The sequence below is a fragment of the Bos taurus genome, chromosome 14 (genome assembly GCF_002263795.3).
Source record: "Bos taurus isolate L1 Dominette 01449 registration number 42190680 breed Hereford chromosome 14, ARS-UCD2.0, whole genome shotgun sequence".
In the NCBI taxonomy this organism is placed as follows: Eukaryota; Metazoa; Chordata; class Mammalia; order Artiodactyla; family Bovidae; genus Bos; species Bos taurus.
In genome coordinates this window covers 23,274,333-23,293,213 of record NC_037341.1, presented here as the reverse complement: position 1 = coordinate 23,293,213, position 18,881 = coordinate 23,274,333, and the positions used below count along the sequence as shown (strand labels likewise).

General features: G+C 42.3%; 1 protein-coding gene and 1 non-coding gene across 2 annotated transcripts; both read left to right on the top strand.

The window, feature by feature from the left end:
* Positions 1-13,638: 13,638 nt before the first annotated feature.
* RPS20 (ribosomal protein S20) lies at positions 13,639-14,887 on the top strand. The gene is made up of 4 exons (NM_001034438.1): positions 13,639-13,721; positions 13,906-14,005; positions 14,265-14,338; positions 14,668-14,887. The coding sequence occupies exons 1-4, from the start codon at positions 13,719-13,721 to the stop codon at positions 14,848-14,850; spliced, it is 360 nt and encodes a 119-aa protein (NP_001029610.1). The 5' UTR covers positions 13,639-13,718; the 3' UTR covers positions 14,851-14,887.
* Positions 14,128-14,194, top strand: LOC112449628 (small nucleolar RNA U54). Its single transcript, XR_003038229.1, has one exon. It is a non-coding gene; the product is annotated as a small nucleolar RNA U54 (small nucleolar RNA).
* Positions 14,888-18,881: the final 3,994 nt, after the last annotated feature.

Genomic DNA, 18,881 nt, shown 5'->3' with positions numbered 1-18,881 from the left:
AGTCCTTAAGAAATTCCAATTCTGACGCAAGATGGAGAATAAGAATCTTTTTTAAAGACAGAAAAAATAACCTGTTTTCTCCCCTATTTCTCAAGTGAATGTCATGACAAGGGTCACACTGGTCTACTCTGGGTAGATCACGTGACCATCACTCACTGTCTCCCGGAATGTTTCTTTCCACAATTATTTCTGAATTTCCTGCTATCGTGGATTTCCCTGGTGGCTCAGTGGTAAAGAATCTGCTTGTCAATGCAGGAGATGCGGCTTCCATCCCTGGGTCAGGAAGATCCCCTGGAGAAGGCAATGGCAACCCACTGCTGCATTTGCACCTGGGTAATCCCATGGACAGAAGAGCCTGGCAGGCTATAGTCCATGGGGTCACAAAGAGTCGGACATGACTTAGCATCCAAACAACAACAACAGGTCCACTGTCCAGTATTGGTTTTAATTAGATTTGAGGACAACTTTTAGATTACATTTATCAGCATTCTTCCCACTCTCCATATTTTACAGATTTCTCCTTAGGCAACAAAAATCTAATTTTAAAGTTTTTTTTTTTTTCCTCCTAATTCTCTGAAGAGGGTCCCAGAGTCAGATCTCTATTTGGAACTCACAACAGGGCAGATACCTGATGAGTAGAGGGACCCCCATGATTGGTGTTTATTTGTGAAACTGAAAGTGAAAGTCACTCAGTCGTGTGACTGAGTGGAGTATACTCTTTGTGACCCCATGGAGTATACAGTCCATGGAATTCTCCAAGCCAGAATGCTGGAGTGGGTAGCTGTTCCCAACCCAGGGATCAAATCCAAGTCTCCCACATTGCAGGCAGAGTCTTTACCAGCTGAGCCACCAGGGAAGCCCATACAGAGGCTCAAAGACCTCATGGAAAAGACCACTAAGAAGTTGGGGCTGTTATTAATAGTTGGCCCCCATCCACAATCCCTCTGCCTCTCCCCATCAAAAGGACACAACCGCAACCAGGAAAAAATGACTTCTCTTTAATTGGGGAGGAACTGTTCAAATGGAAAATAAATTTACCCTGAAGAGGATATCAGGATTGCTCTAGAGAAGGAAGGAGAAAGCTGTTTTGAGGCTCCTTCCAGGAATTTGCCCCTGGAGCCAATGGAGGCTTTAGGTGGAGTTGAAATGAGAATACTGGAAGGAAGGAGGCGCCAGGGGGCGCTGCTGGCTCACTGCTGGGGTGCGCTTCTCCCTGCCTGCAAAGTGGAAAGTCCTCAAAGGACAGAGGGCAGCAGCCTGGGGAGGTGTCAGGACACTCACAGGACAGGCAGGCAGTGTCCCCAGCAGAGGGAAGAGGGTACCCATCTCTCCTGACTGTAGCCGTGTTTAGTGACTGTACCATCTGGGAAAGCCGAGGAAACCAAAGAGTGAATCAATCATGCTTCTTGTTTTCAAGGACTTTTAGCCTACCACCAACTTTACTAAAACTATATATATATTTTTTTAAATAAATACTTTACATACCACATACCAAAATCATTTCCAGATGGATTAGAGAGCATCTGTAAAACTGGAGGAAAATAGAATCGAATAGTTAATACGAATTTGCAGGAGGAGGAGATTTCCAAGTTTTTATAAAAGCAGTGAAAAAAATGTATAAAGGAGATTGTCAGGTTTAATTATATAAAAATTATAACTTCTGGATATTAAAATGTGAATAAATAAAATATGAACAAGGGACTGAGAAAAATATTTAGCCAAAGTGTGACTGGGGAAAAAGGTTACTGTTTTTTTTTTTTTTTTTCTATAAAGAACACATAAAAATAAAACTAAAAAATTATCATGCCCTAATAGGGAAACATAAAAAAATCTTGAAAAGTCAATTCATAATAAAATACATTTAGGACACAAATATAAAAAAAGGAAAATATCTCACAATTACTGAAGAATTGCAAATTAAAAATACAGTGTCTTAAAAATACATACATGCACAAAATCCTTACTGCTAATGAAATTGTGGCAAACAGGATCTTCCATGCATTGCTGGTGCCAGCATAGGATACAATAATTTGGAAAGTACTTGCAGTTTGGCAACGTATATTAAGATTCTCTAAAACATTTATATTCACTGATTCAATAATTATGTCTCTGGAAATCCATCTTACCAAATATTAATTAAAACATAAAATAAGCATCTTAATGAACAGAATTGTTCACTCAGGGCCATTTATTCTGGAGAAAAATTCAAAACAAGGTAAATATCCAAAATGATTAAATAAATTACAGTACACAGTTGATTCAAAATGTTATGATGGTGGTGATGAAAATACTTGTACTACATGTATACTATGAAAATACTTGTACTACATCATTAAGTGAATGAAGAAGAGTCTAAAACTTTGTATTAGTTTGATTATTACCTTTTAAAAGTCAATACATTTTTCATAAAATATACAGACAAAAAGACTGAAAGAAGTTTTGTTTGTTTGGGGCTGGTTGTCTGGGGAACTATGAATGTTTCTTTTCTTCCTTTTTTAAAACTTCTCTCTTTTTTCAAATTTCTAAAAATTCTTTATAACATAAACATTCATTTAAAAATGAAAAGTCACAAAAATCACTTGCATTTCTATGCATTAACAATGAACAATCTGAAAAGAAAATCAAGAAAACTCCACTTGTAATACATCAAAAAGAATAAAATACTTAGGAATAAATCTAACCAACAACATAGAAGACTTATACCCTGATAACTACAAAACATTGCTGAAAGAAATTAAAAAAGATATAGATAAATAGAAAGACATCTCATGTTCATGGATTGGAAGACTTTAATATTGTTAAAAATGCCTAGACTACTCAAAGTGATCTACCTATTCAACATAATCCCTATCAAAACCTTGATGGAAATTTTTCAGAAATAGAAAAATTCATCCTTAAATGCATAGGGCATTTCAAGGGACCTCTGATAACCAAATCAATTTTGAAGAAGAACAAATTTGAAAGCCTCACACTTCCTGTTTCAAAACATTACAAAGACCCAGTAAGCAAAAGAGCACGGTGCTAGCATAAAGACAGAGAAATAGACCAATGGAATACAATAAAAGCCCTTCTGAAATAAGCCCTCGCTTACATCATCAAATGACTTTCGATAAGGGTGCTGAGACCACTTAGTTGGGAAAGGACTGTCTCTTGACCAAATGGTTCTGGGAACTGGATATCCTCATGCAAAAGAATGACATGGGACCCTTATACTACATGCAAAAATTAACTCAAAATGGATTAAAATCTAAACATAAACCCTAAAACGATAAAATTCCCAGAAGAAAACATAGGAGGAAACCTTCACGATATTGGACTTGGCAGTAATTTCTTGGCTACGACACTAAAGGTATAGGCAACAAAAGCAAAAATGAACAAATGGGGCTACACCGAACCTCAGAACGTGAAAGGAGACAGAGAAAAGGCAACCGAACCTCAGAACGTGAAAGGAGACAGAGAAAAGGCAACCGAACCTCAGAACGTGAAAGGAGGCAGAGAAAAGGCAACCTAGGGAACGCAAGGAGTTATTTGCAAGTCATGTATCTGATGACGGGTTATATTCAGGATATATGACAAACTCCTACAATTCAACAACTAAAATCAAATAACTTGAATTTCAAAAGGACAAAGGAATTCAGACACCCCCAGAGGAGATATACAAAGCATATGAAAAGATGCTCATTATCACTAATCGTCACAGAAATGCAAATCAAAACCAAAACAAAGTATCACCTAACATCCATTTGGGTGACTACTAGCAAAATATCCCAGAATTATCAAGTGTTGAGGATGTGGAGAAATTGAAATGCTTGGGCACTGTGGCTGGGACTGTAAAATTGTGCAGCGGTCTCTATTGAGCATTCTTTTTAATATTTATTTATTTGACTGCCTCGGGTCTTAGTTGCAGCACTCAGGACACTCAGGATCTTCACTGAGGTGCAGATTCTTTAGCTGTTATGCATGGGCTTAACAGTCCCATAGCATGTGGGATCTTAGTTCCCCAACAAGGGATCGAACTTGCGTCCCGTGAATTGCAAGGCAGATTCCTAACTACTAGACCACCAGAGGAGTCCCGTCTATTGAGTATTGAAACAGTATTGAGGTTCCTAAAAAAAGTGTAAAAAGGAACTACCATGTGATCCAGCAGTCCCACTTCTAATATATATAAAAAGAATTGAAAGACAAACTGTGGTTATTCAGATTGGAGTATTTGGCAGACATTTCCTGGGGAATGAATGAAGTGAGCCCATCAACAAGGAAAACAATCAGTAGTCAATTATCAATAATAAAAATCCAGGCTTCAAGCAAAAATTCGCACTTTGGAAAACTTGTAGCTGCCACCATGAACTTCACAGCATCCCAATACATAACAACCTTACTGTAGTGATGTTAACAGATGTGACATTTTAATATTATATAATCAAACATTTAGAAGAGCTGCATAAGCCAGTGAATCAATATTTTCCAAAGGACTAATGCACAATATTGCAAAAATATACATGAGTAACGATAAAAGATCCATTCAAGGTACCAGTGTGTGTGTGTGTTAGTTGCTCAGTCGTGTCTGACTCTTGGCCACTCCATGGACTGTAGTCTGCCAGGCTCCTCAGTCCATGGAATTCTCCAGGCAAGAATCCTGGAGTGGGTTGCCATTTCCTTCTCCAGCAAGGTACTAGAGACTGATTTTTTTTTAATGTAAGAGAGTACAAAAAGGTCAGGGATATGGTTTCAGATTCTGACTGTAACTAATCTTTAAGAAAATATCACTGGGACTTCCCTGGCAGTCCAGTGGTTAGGACTGTGCTCTTCCAATGCAGGGGGTGCGGGATCAATCCCTGGTCAGGGAACAAAGGTCCCACATGAGCGAGGTGTGACCAAAAAGATAAAAATTAAAAAACTGAGGGACTGCAATAAAAATTGAGATAAAAGCAGAAATCAATGAATCAGAAGACAAAAATAAAATAAAACTTAAAAAAATGGAAGAAACTACCACTCATCCAGCTTTGGTATATCAAAGACTATCCATGAATATCTGAAAAGATAATTAAAGTTATCCTCCTTTTACCAGCTACATATCTGTGCCTCTACAAAAACAGAGTATTATGACAGACTGGATGCAGAAAGCAGATATGATATTTCTTCCTCTATTACACCAGACATTAAAGAGATTTGCAAAAATGTAAAAACAGTGCCACTCTTCTCACTAAACTTTTTTGTTATGGAAAATACCCTTATTTTTCCATAAAAATATGTGGTGCCAAAGAAGCAACTCTGGAAGTTTTTCCTGCATGCCCTAGAAAAGTTGATGGAGTAGTGTGGTAATGGGTGCCTTACAGATTTGGTAGAATGCATGCTTTTTTGAGAGTTAACTATAAACTTTAACTTTTTAACTATATACTTTCTTTCTATGGTAGTTGATTTGTCTCAGTCTCTCTTTTCTGGGGTCAGTTTTGGCAATTTAAATGTTCTAGAACAGTGATTCTCAAACTTTTTGGTCTTAGGAACTCTTTATATACTTAAAAATTATTGCGGATCCCCACGAGCTTTTGTTTACGTGATTTATTTATATCTACAGATATTGGCTATGAAAAGTGAAAGTGAAAGTCGCTCAGTCGTGTCCAACTCCTTGTGACCCCATGAACTATACAGAATTCTCCCAGCCAGAATACTGGAGTGGGTAGCCTTTCCCTTCTCCAGGGAATCTTCCCAACCCAGGGATCAAACCCAGGTCTCCTGTATTGCAGGCGGATTCTTTACCAACTGAGCTATCAGGGAAGCCAGTATTTGTTATAATAGAGACTAAAAATTGGGAAATTTAAAAACATTTACTTATTTTAAAATGGTAACAGATTTAAAAATATAGCAATGAATAAATCTGTATATTCACAATGTTGCAGTTATCTGTCGCTGAACAGAAAAGCTGCCACACAGTGGGCAGATGAAAACAGCACGTGGTTAGATCTCACTTCCCGTGGATCGGGAATCCAGGCAGGCTCAGGCTCAGGGTCCCTTGTGAAGGCTGCACTCAAGCTGTAGGCTCCTGCAGGGGGAAGATGGCTCCCAACACCCAGGGTTACTGGCAGCATCTCAGTGCTTTGGGGCTATTGCAGCAGGAGCCTCAGTTCCTTGCTGGCCACAGGATGCCTTCATTTCCTGCACACGCGCCTCTCCATCCAGTGTCTCCTGTGGGGATAGCTGCTCACCAAAGCTAGCGACTGGGGGCCAGCAGGCCAGGGATCAGCACCGTAGTTAATCTATTCGTGGAGGGTGACAGCCCAGCACTTTTCCCTGAAGAGGAGGGCATGATCACAGGGACAGGAATTGCAGGTGGGAGGGCGAGCATGGGGGTCTCATCAGAGGGCGTCCCCATACAGGAGCGATGGGGCAGAATTCACCCGTGGTGAGAGCCAGGGGCTCCAATCTTCTCACAAAGGAAGGCAAACTGTAGAAATCTTTTCTAAAAATTGTGGGGACTTCCCTGGTGGTCCAGTGGCAGAGACTCTGCGGGCCCAATGGAGGGGGGCCAGATTAGATCCCTTGTCAGGGAACTAGATCCCACATGCTGCAACCAAGACCTGGCAAAGCCAAAGAAAAAAGTGTACGAATTCCACATAACATGAGAAGCACAAGCCCAGGAAAAAGTAACTGATAAGAGAAACACATCCCTGGCTCCCCTGCAGGACATCGGAATCACAAGGTCTGGCTGTGGATATCCTCTGCAGGTTACCTGTGAAAGCTAGAAAACGGCACTGAGTAATTCTTCAGGTTGAAACAAGGGACAGTAGCATCTCTAGGCCTGCAAGCCTAGGAACAGGAGGATTAAAGGGAGGAGGGGCGTACTGAGGCCCAGGGGGCCTGGCATTCAGCCTCACCCCTACAGAGAATTCCCTGAGCTCAGCAGTTCAATATGATTGAAAATTACCAACCCTGAAGCAGGCTGCATATGAATCGTTGTCAGTGAAAAGACCTTCCTGTGTCCTTGGTTCTTTTCCACTGCTCACTTTGCGGACCAATGTTAATGAGCAAACAGAGTTAACTGACTGTGGCTGTCTATGGAATTTCAAACTAAAAATTGAAAGAGTTTTTTTAAAAAATGAGGATTCTTGGATAAAGAAGATGTGGTACATCATACAATGGAGTATCACTTGGCCATGAAAAGGAATGAAATGATGCCATTTGCAGCAACATGATGGACCTAGAGATTGTCATACTGAGTTAAGTAAGTCAGACAAGACACTTACCATGTTATTTCTTATATGTGTAATCTTAAAAAAGGTACAAATGAATCTATTTACGAAACAGAAATAGACTCACAGATGTAGAAAACAAAGTAGGTGGGAGGGATGAATTATGAGATTCTGCCATAGACACACTACATGTAAACTGCAGAACTAAAAAGGACCTAGTGTACAGGACAGAGAACTCCACCCGATAATCTGTAATGACCAACACGGGAAAAGGACCTAAGAGAGTAGGTATATGTGAATGTATAATTCATTCACTTTGCTATACAGTGGAAACTAACATTGTAAATCAACTCTACTGCAACACAAAAATTTTTTTAATGTAGATTCTACCTTAAAATGGATCTCTACAAGGAGATCAAACCAGTAAATTTTCCTAAAGGAAATCAGTCCTGAATATTCATTTGAAGGATTGATGCTGAAACTCAAGCTGCAATACCAGGCCACCTGATTTGAAGAACTGACTCACTGGAAAAGACCCTGATGCTGGGAAAGATTGAAGGCAGGAGGAGAAGGAGACGACAAAGGATGTGATGGTTGGATGGCATCACCAAGGATCACCAACTCAATGGACATGAGTTTGAGGAAGCTCCGGGAGTTGGTGATGGACAGGGCAGCCTGGCGTGCTGCAGTCCATGGGGTCACAAAGAGTCGGTCACAACTGAGTGACTGAACTGAACTGAACTGATCTTAAAATGAACATATATTAGTAGCTCAGTGAAATTTCTGACCTCAACTAGAGTGAAATCTATGAAGCCCTTCTATGTCATTTTTTTTAACATAAGAGGATTTTAACCTCTCAGACATTCTAATGCTACTAGTGATGAAGATTAGACTAATGTACACTGAGAAACAGGGCTTCCCAGGTGCCTGCCAATGCAGGTTACACATAACAACACAGGTTTGATCCCTGGGTTGGGAAGGTCCGCTGGAGGAGAGCAAGGCAACCCACCCCAGTATTCTTGCCTGGGAAATCCCATGGACAGAGGAGCCTGGTGGGCTATAGTCCACGCAGTCGCACAGAGTTGAACACGACTGAAGCTACTTGGCGCACATGCACGAAGAGAAGTAGCACAGGATAGTGGCCACGATGCAGCCTCTGAGTTCCAGCTAGACAGTGTGGGTTCAGACAATGGCTTTTCCTGTGACCTTGGGCAGGCCACCTAAGCTCAGCTTTCTCATGTATATAGAATATGAATCCAAGGTTGACGTGAGGATCAAACAAATGGATGAGCACACAGGTAGTCCCTTTCCAGCAGTGTCGGCTACTATCACGTAGGTGACAGTACACGTTAGGCGCTCGGATCCCCACCTGCAATCCCAGTAAAGCGGGAGCCTCCTTTCCACACAACAGAGGTGGACATGGGACCAAGTTTTTATTCTTTCTCTTTCTGGTTTCTATTCTGAAGTTTCAGAGTGAGAAGTCGTCACAGAAATTTTATTTAGATCAAAAATTAAATAAAATAGTGTCTAAGCAGAGTCATCCACATTCAACAATCTATTTTTATTATTTTCTTTCCACACGTACACATGGGTACCATGAAGTGAGTCGTTTTGAACTGTTGCTAATTTCCTTTTGGAAGTCGTTTGATGACACTGTCATTGCAGCGAAAGACCAGCAGATGGCTGTCCACAAAAACACACAAATACCTGCAGGAAAAGGCTTTACAAGATAGTTTCCAAAGAACTGCAAAAATTAGTGCAAGAAAGCTATGGATGTCAATATTGAAAACACAGACTTTGTAATGATCTTAAGAGTACTTTTTAACAGACTTGGTTACCAAGGGAGAAGGAGGGTGGGGAGGGATGGACTGGGAGTTTGGGATTAGCAAACTATGATATGTAGATGAATAAACAACGAGGTCCCATTATATAGCACAGCGAATTACAATCAATATCCTGTAATAAACCATAATGGAAAAGAATATGAAAAAGAATATACATGTATACAACTGAATCACTTAGCTCTACAGCAGAAATTAACACCACATTCTAAATCAACTATACTCCAATAAAAATTTTTTAAAGAATATCTTTACATTTGAGACAAAAATTTAATTCTATTCTTCACACAAAAATCTTTGTCACACTGCCAGAAGAAGTATCTATGGGAGTATAACCTTCCCAGAGGGCAATTTACTTAATGCCAAAGTATTTAAAATATGTTTTTCTTTGATGAAGCCATCAAAAAATAAATATACCTAGTCATTGATCTAAGATATTAAGCCTGAGCTAAAAAATCTATCTACAGCAGTGGTTCTCATTTTGGGGTGGTTTTGTCCCGTGGGGGGACATTTGATGATATCTAGGGATGTGTTTGTCACAACTGGAGGGGAGGGGCTGGGACAGGCATCCAGTGGGCAGAGGCCAGGATACCCTAAACATCCTACAACACACAAGACAGCACCCCTCAACAGAGACTCATGTGGCCCCAAATGTCAACTGTGCTGAGACTGAGACACCCTGGACTAGAAGCATGTGCCTCGTGTACTGTTTTTGTAAGAGTGAAGCAGTGAAAACAACTTGTGTCCAAAACAGAAGACTAGCTGAATAAATGATGAATGACTCATCCATACAAGACAGTTATTAAAAGGAATGTTGCAGAAGTATAATTATTGTGACAAAACATTCTGTGGATAAAGCTTACTGAACTGTATGTGCAGTACGAGCCCACATTTTAAAGGGCTACATACACAGCTGAGGGTGTAAATAGGTGGTTTATCTCTGAATGTAGCATTCTGTATTTTATTCTTCTTTGTGCTTATCATTAAACGTTACTTTTTCTCCAATGAACATCTTACTGATATTAGAATATTACAATTTTAATACAAATTTGGGTACCACAGCAGTTGATAACTTTTGAGAGAAAAATATAACAAAAGTTTGAAACTAAACCTTATAAACTTCAAAACACTGATTTTTTTCATTGCATTCATCTAATATTTCAACTAGCCATTTCCTTAGTACCAGTCACGTCAAATGATTTTCCCCATAAATGCTGGGCAATATTTTGCCTTTTCCTATACTGAAATTCTTTTTCTATAGTCAGGAAGTCTAAGAATGGATGTACCACAATCACAAATGTACTTCCCAAGTATTTCACCACTGAATTTCTGGCCGTCTTTTGAGCACTTGTTGTTCGTTCAATCTTCCTGTTGTGTCCAACCCTTCATGACCCCATGGACTGCAGCACACCAGGCTTCCCTGTCCTTCACCATCTCCTGGTGTTTGCTCAGACTCATGTCCCTTTTGAGCACTAGTAAAACCTGAATGCAGCTGTAAGCTTTCTCTGAAGATGTATACTCGGTACTAATGCAGTTGTGGTTGATCACTACCAGGGGAATTTAGGCAATTGTATTTTTGTCTATTTATGGCTGTTAGCCATGCCCAGGTGGTGCTAGTGGTAAAGAACCACCTGCCAATGCAGGAGACACAGGTGACTTTGGTTCAATCCCTGGATTGCGAAGATCCCCTGGGGAAGAAAATGGTAAGCCTGGAGAATTCCAGTATTCTTGCCTGGAGAATCTCATGGACAGAGGAATTTGGTGGGCTACAGTTCACAGGGTCACAAAGAGTCAGACATGACTGAGTGACTGAGCATGAGCCCTGCCAAGACATAAAAGCCCAAAGTTATGAAGTCTCATTTAGATTACAACTAGTAAAACAAGAAAGCAGGTTTTTGGATTTTCTGCTGCAAATTCTATTAATAAAGTCTTTACAGCCAATGGATGACATTTTAAAATAACTGAACTGAAAAATGTCCAAATTTTAACACTTAAATTACTTGTTAAATAGAAGCAAAATCTAGAACATATTCTTTGTGAGCCAAAGATAGCCAGGTATTAGCTGTGTCCCATTATCCAGGAAAAAGTCAATGAGATTATTTAATCTGTTTCAAGTATAATTTCCCTCCAAGGAACAGAAGAGAAAGGCTCAAGAAAGGCCCCGAACTGGAAGGATTAGATTTGAGTCCGAGCGAATCACTCTTATGCACTCAGGTTCACCTGCAAAATAATAGGAGGTTATTGACCCTCACTTCTGCCCTGTATCAAAACCCAGCTCACCCATTTCGGCCTGCGTAACCACTCCGTCATCTGTAAGCATGTGTGTCCTCCTGGCCACCAGGTCAGCCGACCACTCTCCGGGTGTCCACTGTACTCTGTCCATATCTGACTATGAACAGACAGATGCTCAGTATTGGGGAGGTCCTCAGGGATCTCGGCCAACCTCACTTTATCCCGACAGAGGAGATTACACGGTTTTGAGTTGAATCAGTTGGAGGGCCTGGGTGTCCAGGCGGGAGCCTTGGATGCACGACACGCCCCCAGATAAGTGGGCAGCGCGGGGAGCATTTGACCTTAGGTCCAGAGGGAAGAACTTCACTCACGTACTTTCTAGAAACAGACTGCAGATGTTTCTGCCGGCCTGAGAAGCCAGAGGATGAAATACCACAAAAGGATGTTCCAGGCTATGAAAAATAACTGCTAATTTAAAAAAATAACATGACCAGTCATTTTTCCTGATATCCACGTGAGTTGTGCTCAGAAAAGCTACCGCTTCACAGAGTACCAGTGATTGGGTTTCTACGGGCAGTGGACTTTGCAGCGTAGAAGCCGCAAGCACGGAGGCCGGCGGTCTGCGCACCAAGCGGGGGAGTTTGTGGGGTTTTAGGTCAGGTCCTGGAAGATGATGCTCTGAAAGTGCTGCACTCAATATGCCAGCAAATTTGGAAAACTCAGCAGTGGCCACAGGACTGGTAAAGGTCAGTTTTCATTCCAATCTCAAAGAAAGGCAATGCCAAAGAATGCTCAAACTACCGCACAATTGCACTCATCTCACACGCTAGTAAAGTAATGCTCAAAATTCTCCAAGCCAGGCTTCAGCAATACATGAACCGTGAACTTCCAGATGTTCAAGCTGGTTTTAGAAAAGGCAGAGGAACCAGAGATCAAATTGCCAACATCTTCTGGATCATGGAAAAAGCAAGAGAGTTCCAGAAAAACATCTATTTCTGCTTTATTGACTATGCCAAAGCCTTTGACTGTATGGATCACAATAAACTGTGGAAAATTTTGAAAGAGATGGGCATACCAGACCACCTGACCTGCCTCTTGAGAAACCTGTATGCAGGTCAGGAAGCAATAGTTAGAACTGGACATGGAACAACAGACTGGTTCCAAATAGGAAAAGGAGTATGTCAAGCAAGGCTGTATATTGTCACCCTGCTTATTTAACTTCTATGCAGAGTACATTATGAGAGACGCTGGGCTGGAAGAAGCACAAGCTGGAATCAAGATTGCTGGGAGAAATATCAATAACCTCAGGTATGCAGATGACACCACCCTTACGGCAGCAAGTGAAGAAGAACTAAAAAGCCTCTTGATGAAAGTGAAAGTGGAGAGTGAAAAAGTTGGCTTAAAGCTCAACATTCAGAAAATGAAGATCATGGCATCTGGTCCCATCACTTCATGGCAAATAGATGGGGAAACAGTGGAAACAGTGTCAGACTTTATTTTTTTGGGCTCCAAAATCACTGCAGATGGTGACTGCAGCCGTGAAATTAAAGCACGCTTACTCCTTGGAAGGAAAGTTATGACCAATCTAGACAGCATATTCAAAAGCAGAGACATTACTTGGCCAACATAGGTCCATCTAGTCAAGGCTATGGTTTTTCCTGTGGTCATGTATGGATGTGAGAGTTGGACTGTGAAGAAAGCTGAGCGCCGAAGAATTGATGCTTTTGAACTGTGTTGTTGGAGAAGACTGAGAGTCCCTTGGACTGCAAGGAGATCCAACCAGTCCATTCTGAAGGAGATCAGTCCTGGGTGTTCTTTGGAAGGACTGATGCTAAAGCTGAAACTCCAGTACTTTGGCCACCTCATGCGAAGAGCTGACTCATTGGAAAAGACTCTGATGCTGGGAGGGATTGGGGGCAGGAGGAGAAGGGGACGACAGAGAATGAGATGGCTGGATGGCATCACCGCCTCGATGGACATGAGTTTGGGTGAACTCCGGGAGTTGGTGATGGACAGGGAGGCCTGGCGTGCTGCAATTCGTGGGGTCACAAAGAGTCTGACACGACTGAACTGTAGTGTCCCCATCACCTCCGCCAGGTGCCCCCGAGGACGGCTCCGCCAGCACTCCACCTCCCGGCGCTCAGACTCCGCCTGGGCGACAGGGGGCGCGCGCAGCCACGCCTAGCCTGCCCCTTCGCGGGAGCCCCATCCCTGGTTCGCGCAGCCGCCTTAGAGCCCGCCGGACGATTCCTCTTCCGGGGCAGCGCGGAGAAGCGTGCGGGACCCGGATGCAAACGCGAGTGCGGCTATATAAGCGCCCCACAGGCCTTACGCCTTCCTCTTTGAGGAAGACGCGGTCGGGGCTGCAGCGGACTTGTGTGCCGCCCTCTCCTGCTCCTGACTCACCGCTGTTCGCTCTCGCCGAGGAACAAGTCGGTCAGGAAGCCACGCCGCAGCCATGGTGAGTCGGGGGCGTCCGGGTCGCGTCCTGGAGGAAGATTGGGCTGGAGGGAGGGAACGGGACTCGTTTGTCCAGGGAATGGGCTTATGAGATGCCTCCAGGAACTGTGAAGGGTCCGAGCGCGCTGGTCCCCGGACTTGATAAGCTACTTAAGGGTTTTTTATTCTCACTTGTGTGGTAACAGGCCTTTAAAGACACCGGCAAGACTCCCGTGGAGCCAGAGGTGGCCATTCACCGGATTAGGATCACCCTCACCAGCCGCAACGTGAAGTCTCTGGAGAAGGGTCAGTGCGGCGAATTCGGGGGTTTCGGGGCTTGTTCCTGAGCGAGGTCGGCTCTCGGGGGGGCCAGCGTCCTCTTTCAAAAGACAGAGTTAAGAGTGGTCCACACTTGGTGTGTGCCGTGTTGGCGGTGAGGAGAGAATTGCTGTGTTGACTTACGGTGATCGTCTTATACGCTATTCTGAGCCCGCGGCGGTTCGACTTTGAGCCGGCTCTTGTGCGTTAAGGGAACCAACTGAAGGATGCTTTTACTTCCCTGCAGTGTGTGCTGACCTGATCAGAGGCGCGAAGGAAAAGAATCTCAAAGTGAAAGGACCAGTTCGGATGCCTACCAAGGTGAGAGAGTGTGTCCTGGGCAGGAGGTGGAAGATGATAATTGGAGAGAAGATGGAGAAATTAGAAAACATAAACTAAGTGAAATAGCACTGAATATGAAATAGAAAAAGTGAAGCAAACTAGGTAAAAGGTTCTGTTACAGTCCGGTTGCTTTTAAACATGGCTGCTCGTTAGAAACATCTGGAGCTTTGGCGAAAAAAAGCAATACCTGGGCATTTATATGTTTAAAAAAATTCCAAGATAATTCTGATGTGCGTTTGGATATCAGAAGTGTCCTAGGGAAGCACAACAGACCATAAACGCTTGGTTTCCATTTTTTCTTGTTGCAGACTCTGAGAATAACTACGAGGAAAACTCCTTGTGGTGAAGGTTCTAAGACTTGGGATCGATTCCAAATGAGGATCCACAAGCGACTCATTGACCTGCACAGTCCTTCTGAAATTGTCAAGCAGATCACTTCCATCAGTATTGAGCCGGGAGTCGAGGTGGAAGTCACCATTGCTGATGCCTAAATCAACCTTTTTAATAAATCGATAATCAGTTGTTAAATTTTGTTGACTTTTATTTATAATACTGACAAGTCTTAGGAATAGAGTTGTGTTATGGAATTGATTCCACCTTTTAAGTAGAATAATCAGAATTAAATGGATAGCCTGTGGTGGTTGACCCTGTTTCCATTGTAAGCTAGTTTACACGTGACAGCATTTGAAAATGGAATTGTGTTAACTGCCACATGAGATCTTGCTATTGATGAATATTGGGGTTTTTGAACATGTGTGTGGGTTTAACTTTGGAACTGTCAGCAGTTTCTGGGATGATTCTAATGTTACCAGCTGTGGTTAGAAACCTAGTGTGGTAAAAGGCAAGGAACTCAAAATCTAGGTCTTAATATCTGACCCTGCCATTTGTCATAACTCCTTTTAAACTTGGCAAATTTCAGTAAGTTGTGGAAACTTTTATAGATACTGGTGCCTTAATTTTAGATAAGAAAATACAATAAAATATAAAACAATCCTAGTACTTAGGTTATATCTATAGAATGTGTTTTATATATACTCCTTGGAATCACTTTTCACTTTATGTATATAAGTCATTCCGTACGAAGCTAAGTTAAGCATTTATATGTTTAGGGCTGAAAAGCACATCTTAGGTCAAATTCAAACCTCTATTACTGGGTAACACTGCCTAACTCCAAGACCCTGCTTATACATTGTATTCCCATTGTGTAGACATAGAAATTGGTTTTTGCATTTTAATTTGCTCAGTGTTCTGAGCTTTAATAGCACAGCTGAAATTTTAGTGTGCCCATGGGTTGAGGATCCATCTTGATGTCCCATTGAAGGGTTGAAGTCTTTGCTGTTTTTAATTGGGTGGCTATCCTAAGCATGTATGTCTATTCTACAGAAGTATATGACAGGTATATAAGCATTTTACAACTGATAAAATTGGCCACTCTTAGGATTGCAGTAATGAAATTCCTGCCTTTCTTCCCAGGAACCCAGCCCACTTTGGGTTACCTTGTCCAGTGGCTTCAGTTAGCATACGTAAGCTGTTCAGGTTTCTCTATCCAATTATGTGCCAGATGCCAGAGCCTCACTGTAAGTTGACAAGCCCCTACACCTGGTTTTCAACCCATGTCCAACACATGCCACACAATCGTTCTGATACTGGAATTTTTATCCCGAAACACTTCTGCAACATCCAAGTCCTTTTGATTCTGTTTTTTTCCTCCTAGCAGGTCTCCAAAACACCAGATGTTGAAAAGGGATTTTTGTAGAGCGGAACCTGGAAAGTTGTTAATGCTAAGGTTTAGCAAAGATGCTATGTTAACCTATGCTAAGGTAACCTGGTAAGTCACTTCACTCGTGTCCGACTCTGCAACGTCAGACGGCAGCCCACCAGGCTCCCCCGTCCCTGGGATTCTCCAGGCAAGAACACTGGAGTGGGTTGCCATTTCCTTCTCCAATGCATGAAAGTGAAGTCCTCAGTCGTGTCCGACCTTCAGCAACCCCATGGACTGCAGCCCTCCAGGCTCCTCCATCCATGGGATTTTGTAGGCAAGAGTACTGGAGTGGGGTGCCATTGCCTTCTCCAAAGTAACCTATATTAACCCATTTACAATAACATTGTGCCAGATCAACTTCTAATTAGCTTGGGGAAACAAGAAAATTTCGTTGCGTAAGAGTCTTACAGTTCTATTCCTGAGGCCAGCAGTGATTTAACCTTTCCTAGAGGAGCTGGTGTTCTCAGTTCAACTGAAGAAGTTGGTAGGAAATCAGCCAGGCAGTGAGCTACTGACTTGCCCTCTAGCCCAATTTTCAGCATTCTCTGCACTAGGAAGTTCTACAACTACAGCGGCAGTTAAGATCATTAATGGCTAAAGAGTAGGCTGTTAAGCAAAATGTGCCTTCCTAAATCAAAAGATGCACTTGAATACAGTTCTGAAATTTAACCAACACATGCCAGGGTGACTGATGGTTTAGCACTTGTCATCACACAAGGATAATTGCATTTAAGCCATAAGCAATTCATAGGGCCTGAAATACAGCTAAAACCTGGCACTTAAAGTTCAGGAACTGCTATTATCTTCAATTCCTTTGTTAAGTCACTAAGTTTTGTGGGGCTCTCTGGCCCCATGGACTGCAGCACACCAGGCTTCCCTATCCTGACTAACTGTAGATAATGTAGTACAGGGGAGATAGCAGTGAACTAACTGGGTTTTTAGTCATAAGTTCCACAGCTGGTAAGTTAGGTGACCTTAAACTTGCTTACTTAAGCTCTTTGGTCATTAATTCTCATCTGTAAGAGGAGAAAGGCTACTCACTCCTGTGTTCTGGTCTGGAGAATTTCATGGACAGTATATAGTTCATGGGGTCACAGAGTTGGACGTGACTGAATGACTTTAAACTATTTCAGGTAAGATTTTTTTTCCCTCTTCTCCAAAGGAAACATTAACGTTTTCCCCCTAAAAATAAAGAGAAATTTTGAGACCTTCAGTAACTCACTTAACATGAATGAACTAAAGTGTAATAAACATCTGCCCACTACCTCAGAGGACTTTAAAAGGACAAATGAGAAAATATACATAAATGCATTTGTTGTGTTAAGTTAATCTGTCATGTCCATTTCTGTGACCCCATGGACTATACAGCACATCAGGCTTCCCTGTCTATCACCAACTCCAGAGCTTGCTCAGACTCATGTCCATTAAGTTGGTGATGCCATACAACCATCTCATCCTCTGTCTTTCCCTTCTCCTGCCTTCAATCTTTCCCAGCATCGGAGTCTTTTCCAATGAGTCATTTCTTCACATCAGGTGGCCAAATTATTGGAGTTTCGGCTTCAGCATCAGTCCTTCCAGTGAATGTTCAGGACTGATTTCCTTTAGGATGGACTGGTTTGATCTCCTTGTTGTCCAAGGGACTCTCAAGAGTCTTCAGCACCACAGTTCAAAAGCATCAGTTCTTCGACGCTCAGCCTTCTTTATGGTCCAACTCGCACATCTGTACAGGACTACTGGAAAAACCATAGCTTTGACTATACGGATCTTTGTTGGCAAAGTGATGTCTCTACATGTTAATACACTCAAGCATTCAAAAATAGCTACTTAAAATCCATACTGGGCCTTCAAATATTCATAACAAAATAATGGTAGTTTACATAGTGGTATCGATATCAATGAGTCTGGGTTGTAGGCCAGCTTGTATGGATTAGGGAGGCAGAGTGTTAGTCCCTCAGTCGTGTCCAGCTCTTTGGGATATCATGGACTGCAGCCTGCCAGGCTCCCCTGTTCATGGAATTCTCCAGGCAAGAATACTAGGGTAGCCATTCCCTTTCTCCAGGGGATCTTTCCTGTCCAGGGATCAAACTTGGGTCTCCCACATTGTAAGCAGATTATTTACCATTTGAGCCACAAATTAGCCCAAGGCAGAGGAAGGTTGAAAATGGGAGGCTCTCCAGTCCTTACCACATTCCCATTAGATTCACAGCTACTTTGTTTTAAACATGCAGCTAAACCGGAGACAACAGCTATGCATTGCTAGGTCAGATTTTTCCACCTGAGGCTCCTAAAGTATGTATTAAATAGGTTCAGGACCTGGGATGTAAGGTAAACGGGCAAGAGAGGAGAAATTCTCGGCTGGGCTGTCAAATCTGTTTCAAGCTTAATTACATGGATATGCAGGCTTAATAAAATACTTCTTGGAGCCTCAATTTTCATGTGCAAAATGAAGGTACTTGTGTCTCAAGGTCATACTGGGGGTTCCTTTGTTTCTCTGGGAGACATTTTCTAACAAAATCAAGACTGGTTTGCTAAGTGCATAGATTTCTCCCACGGCGACCTCGATTCCCACAGGGTGTGGTGCACTGCTGACCAATGGTGTTAGGTGAGATTATTTACAGGGGCATTTGAGCCCAGGACATGGCTTTCCTACCTGCTTCCTCCTTCACCAAACTAGTGAGTACACAGGTCCAACTCCAAAGCAGAATGTGGCAAAGCCAAAGTTGAACCTCTAGAAACTAAGAAGAACTAATTCTCATTCTA

Coding starts and splice junctions, on each gene's coding strand:
- RPS20 (NM_001034438.1), top strand. Junction 14,006..14,264: donor CGTGAAGTCTCTGGAGAAGG/GTCAGTGCGGCG, acceptor ACTTCCCTGCAG/TGTGTGCTGACCTGATCAGA. Junction 14,339..14,667: donor CAGTTCGGATGCCTACCAAG/GTGAGAGAGTGT, acceptor TTCTTGTTGCAG/ACTCTGAGAATAACTACGAG.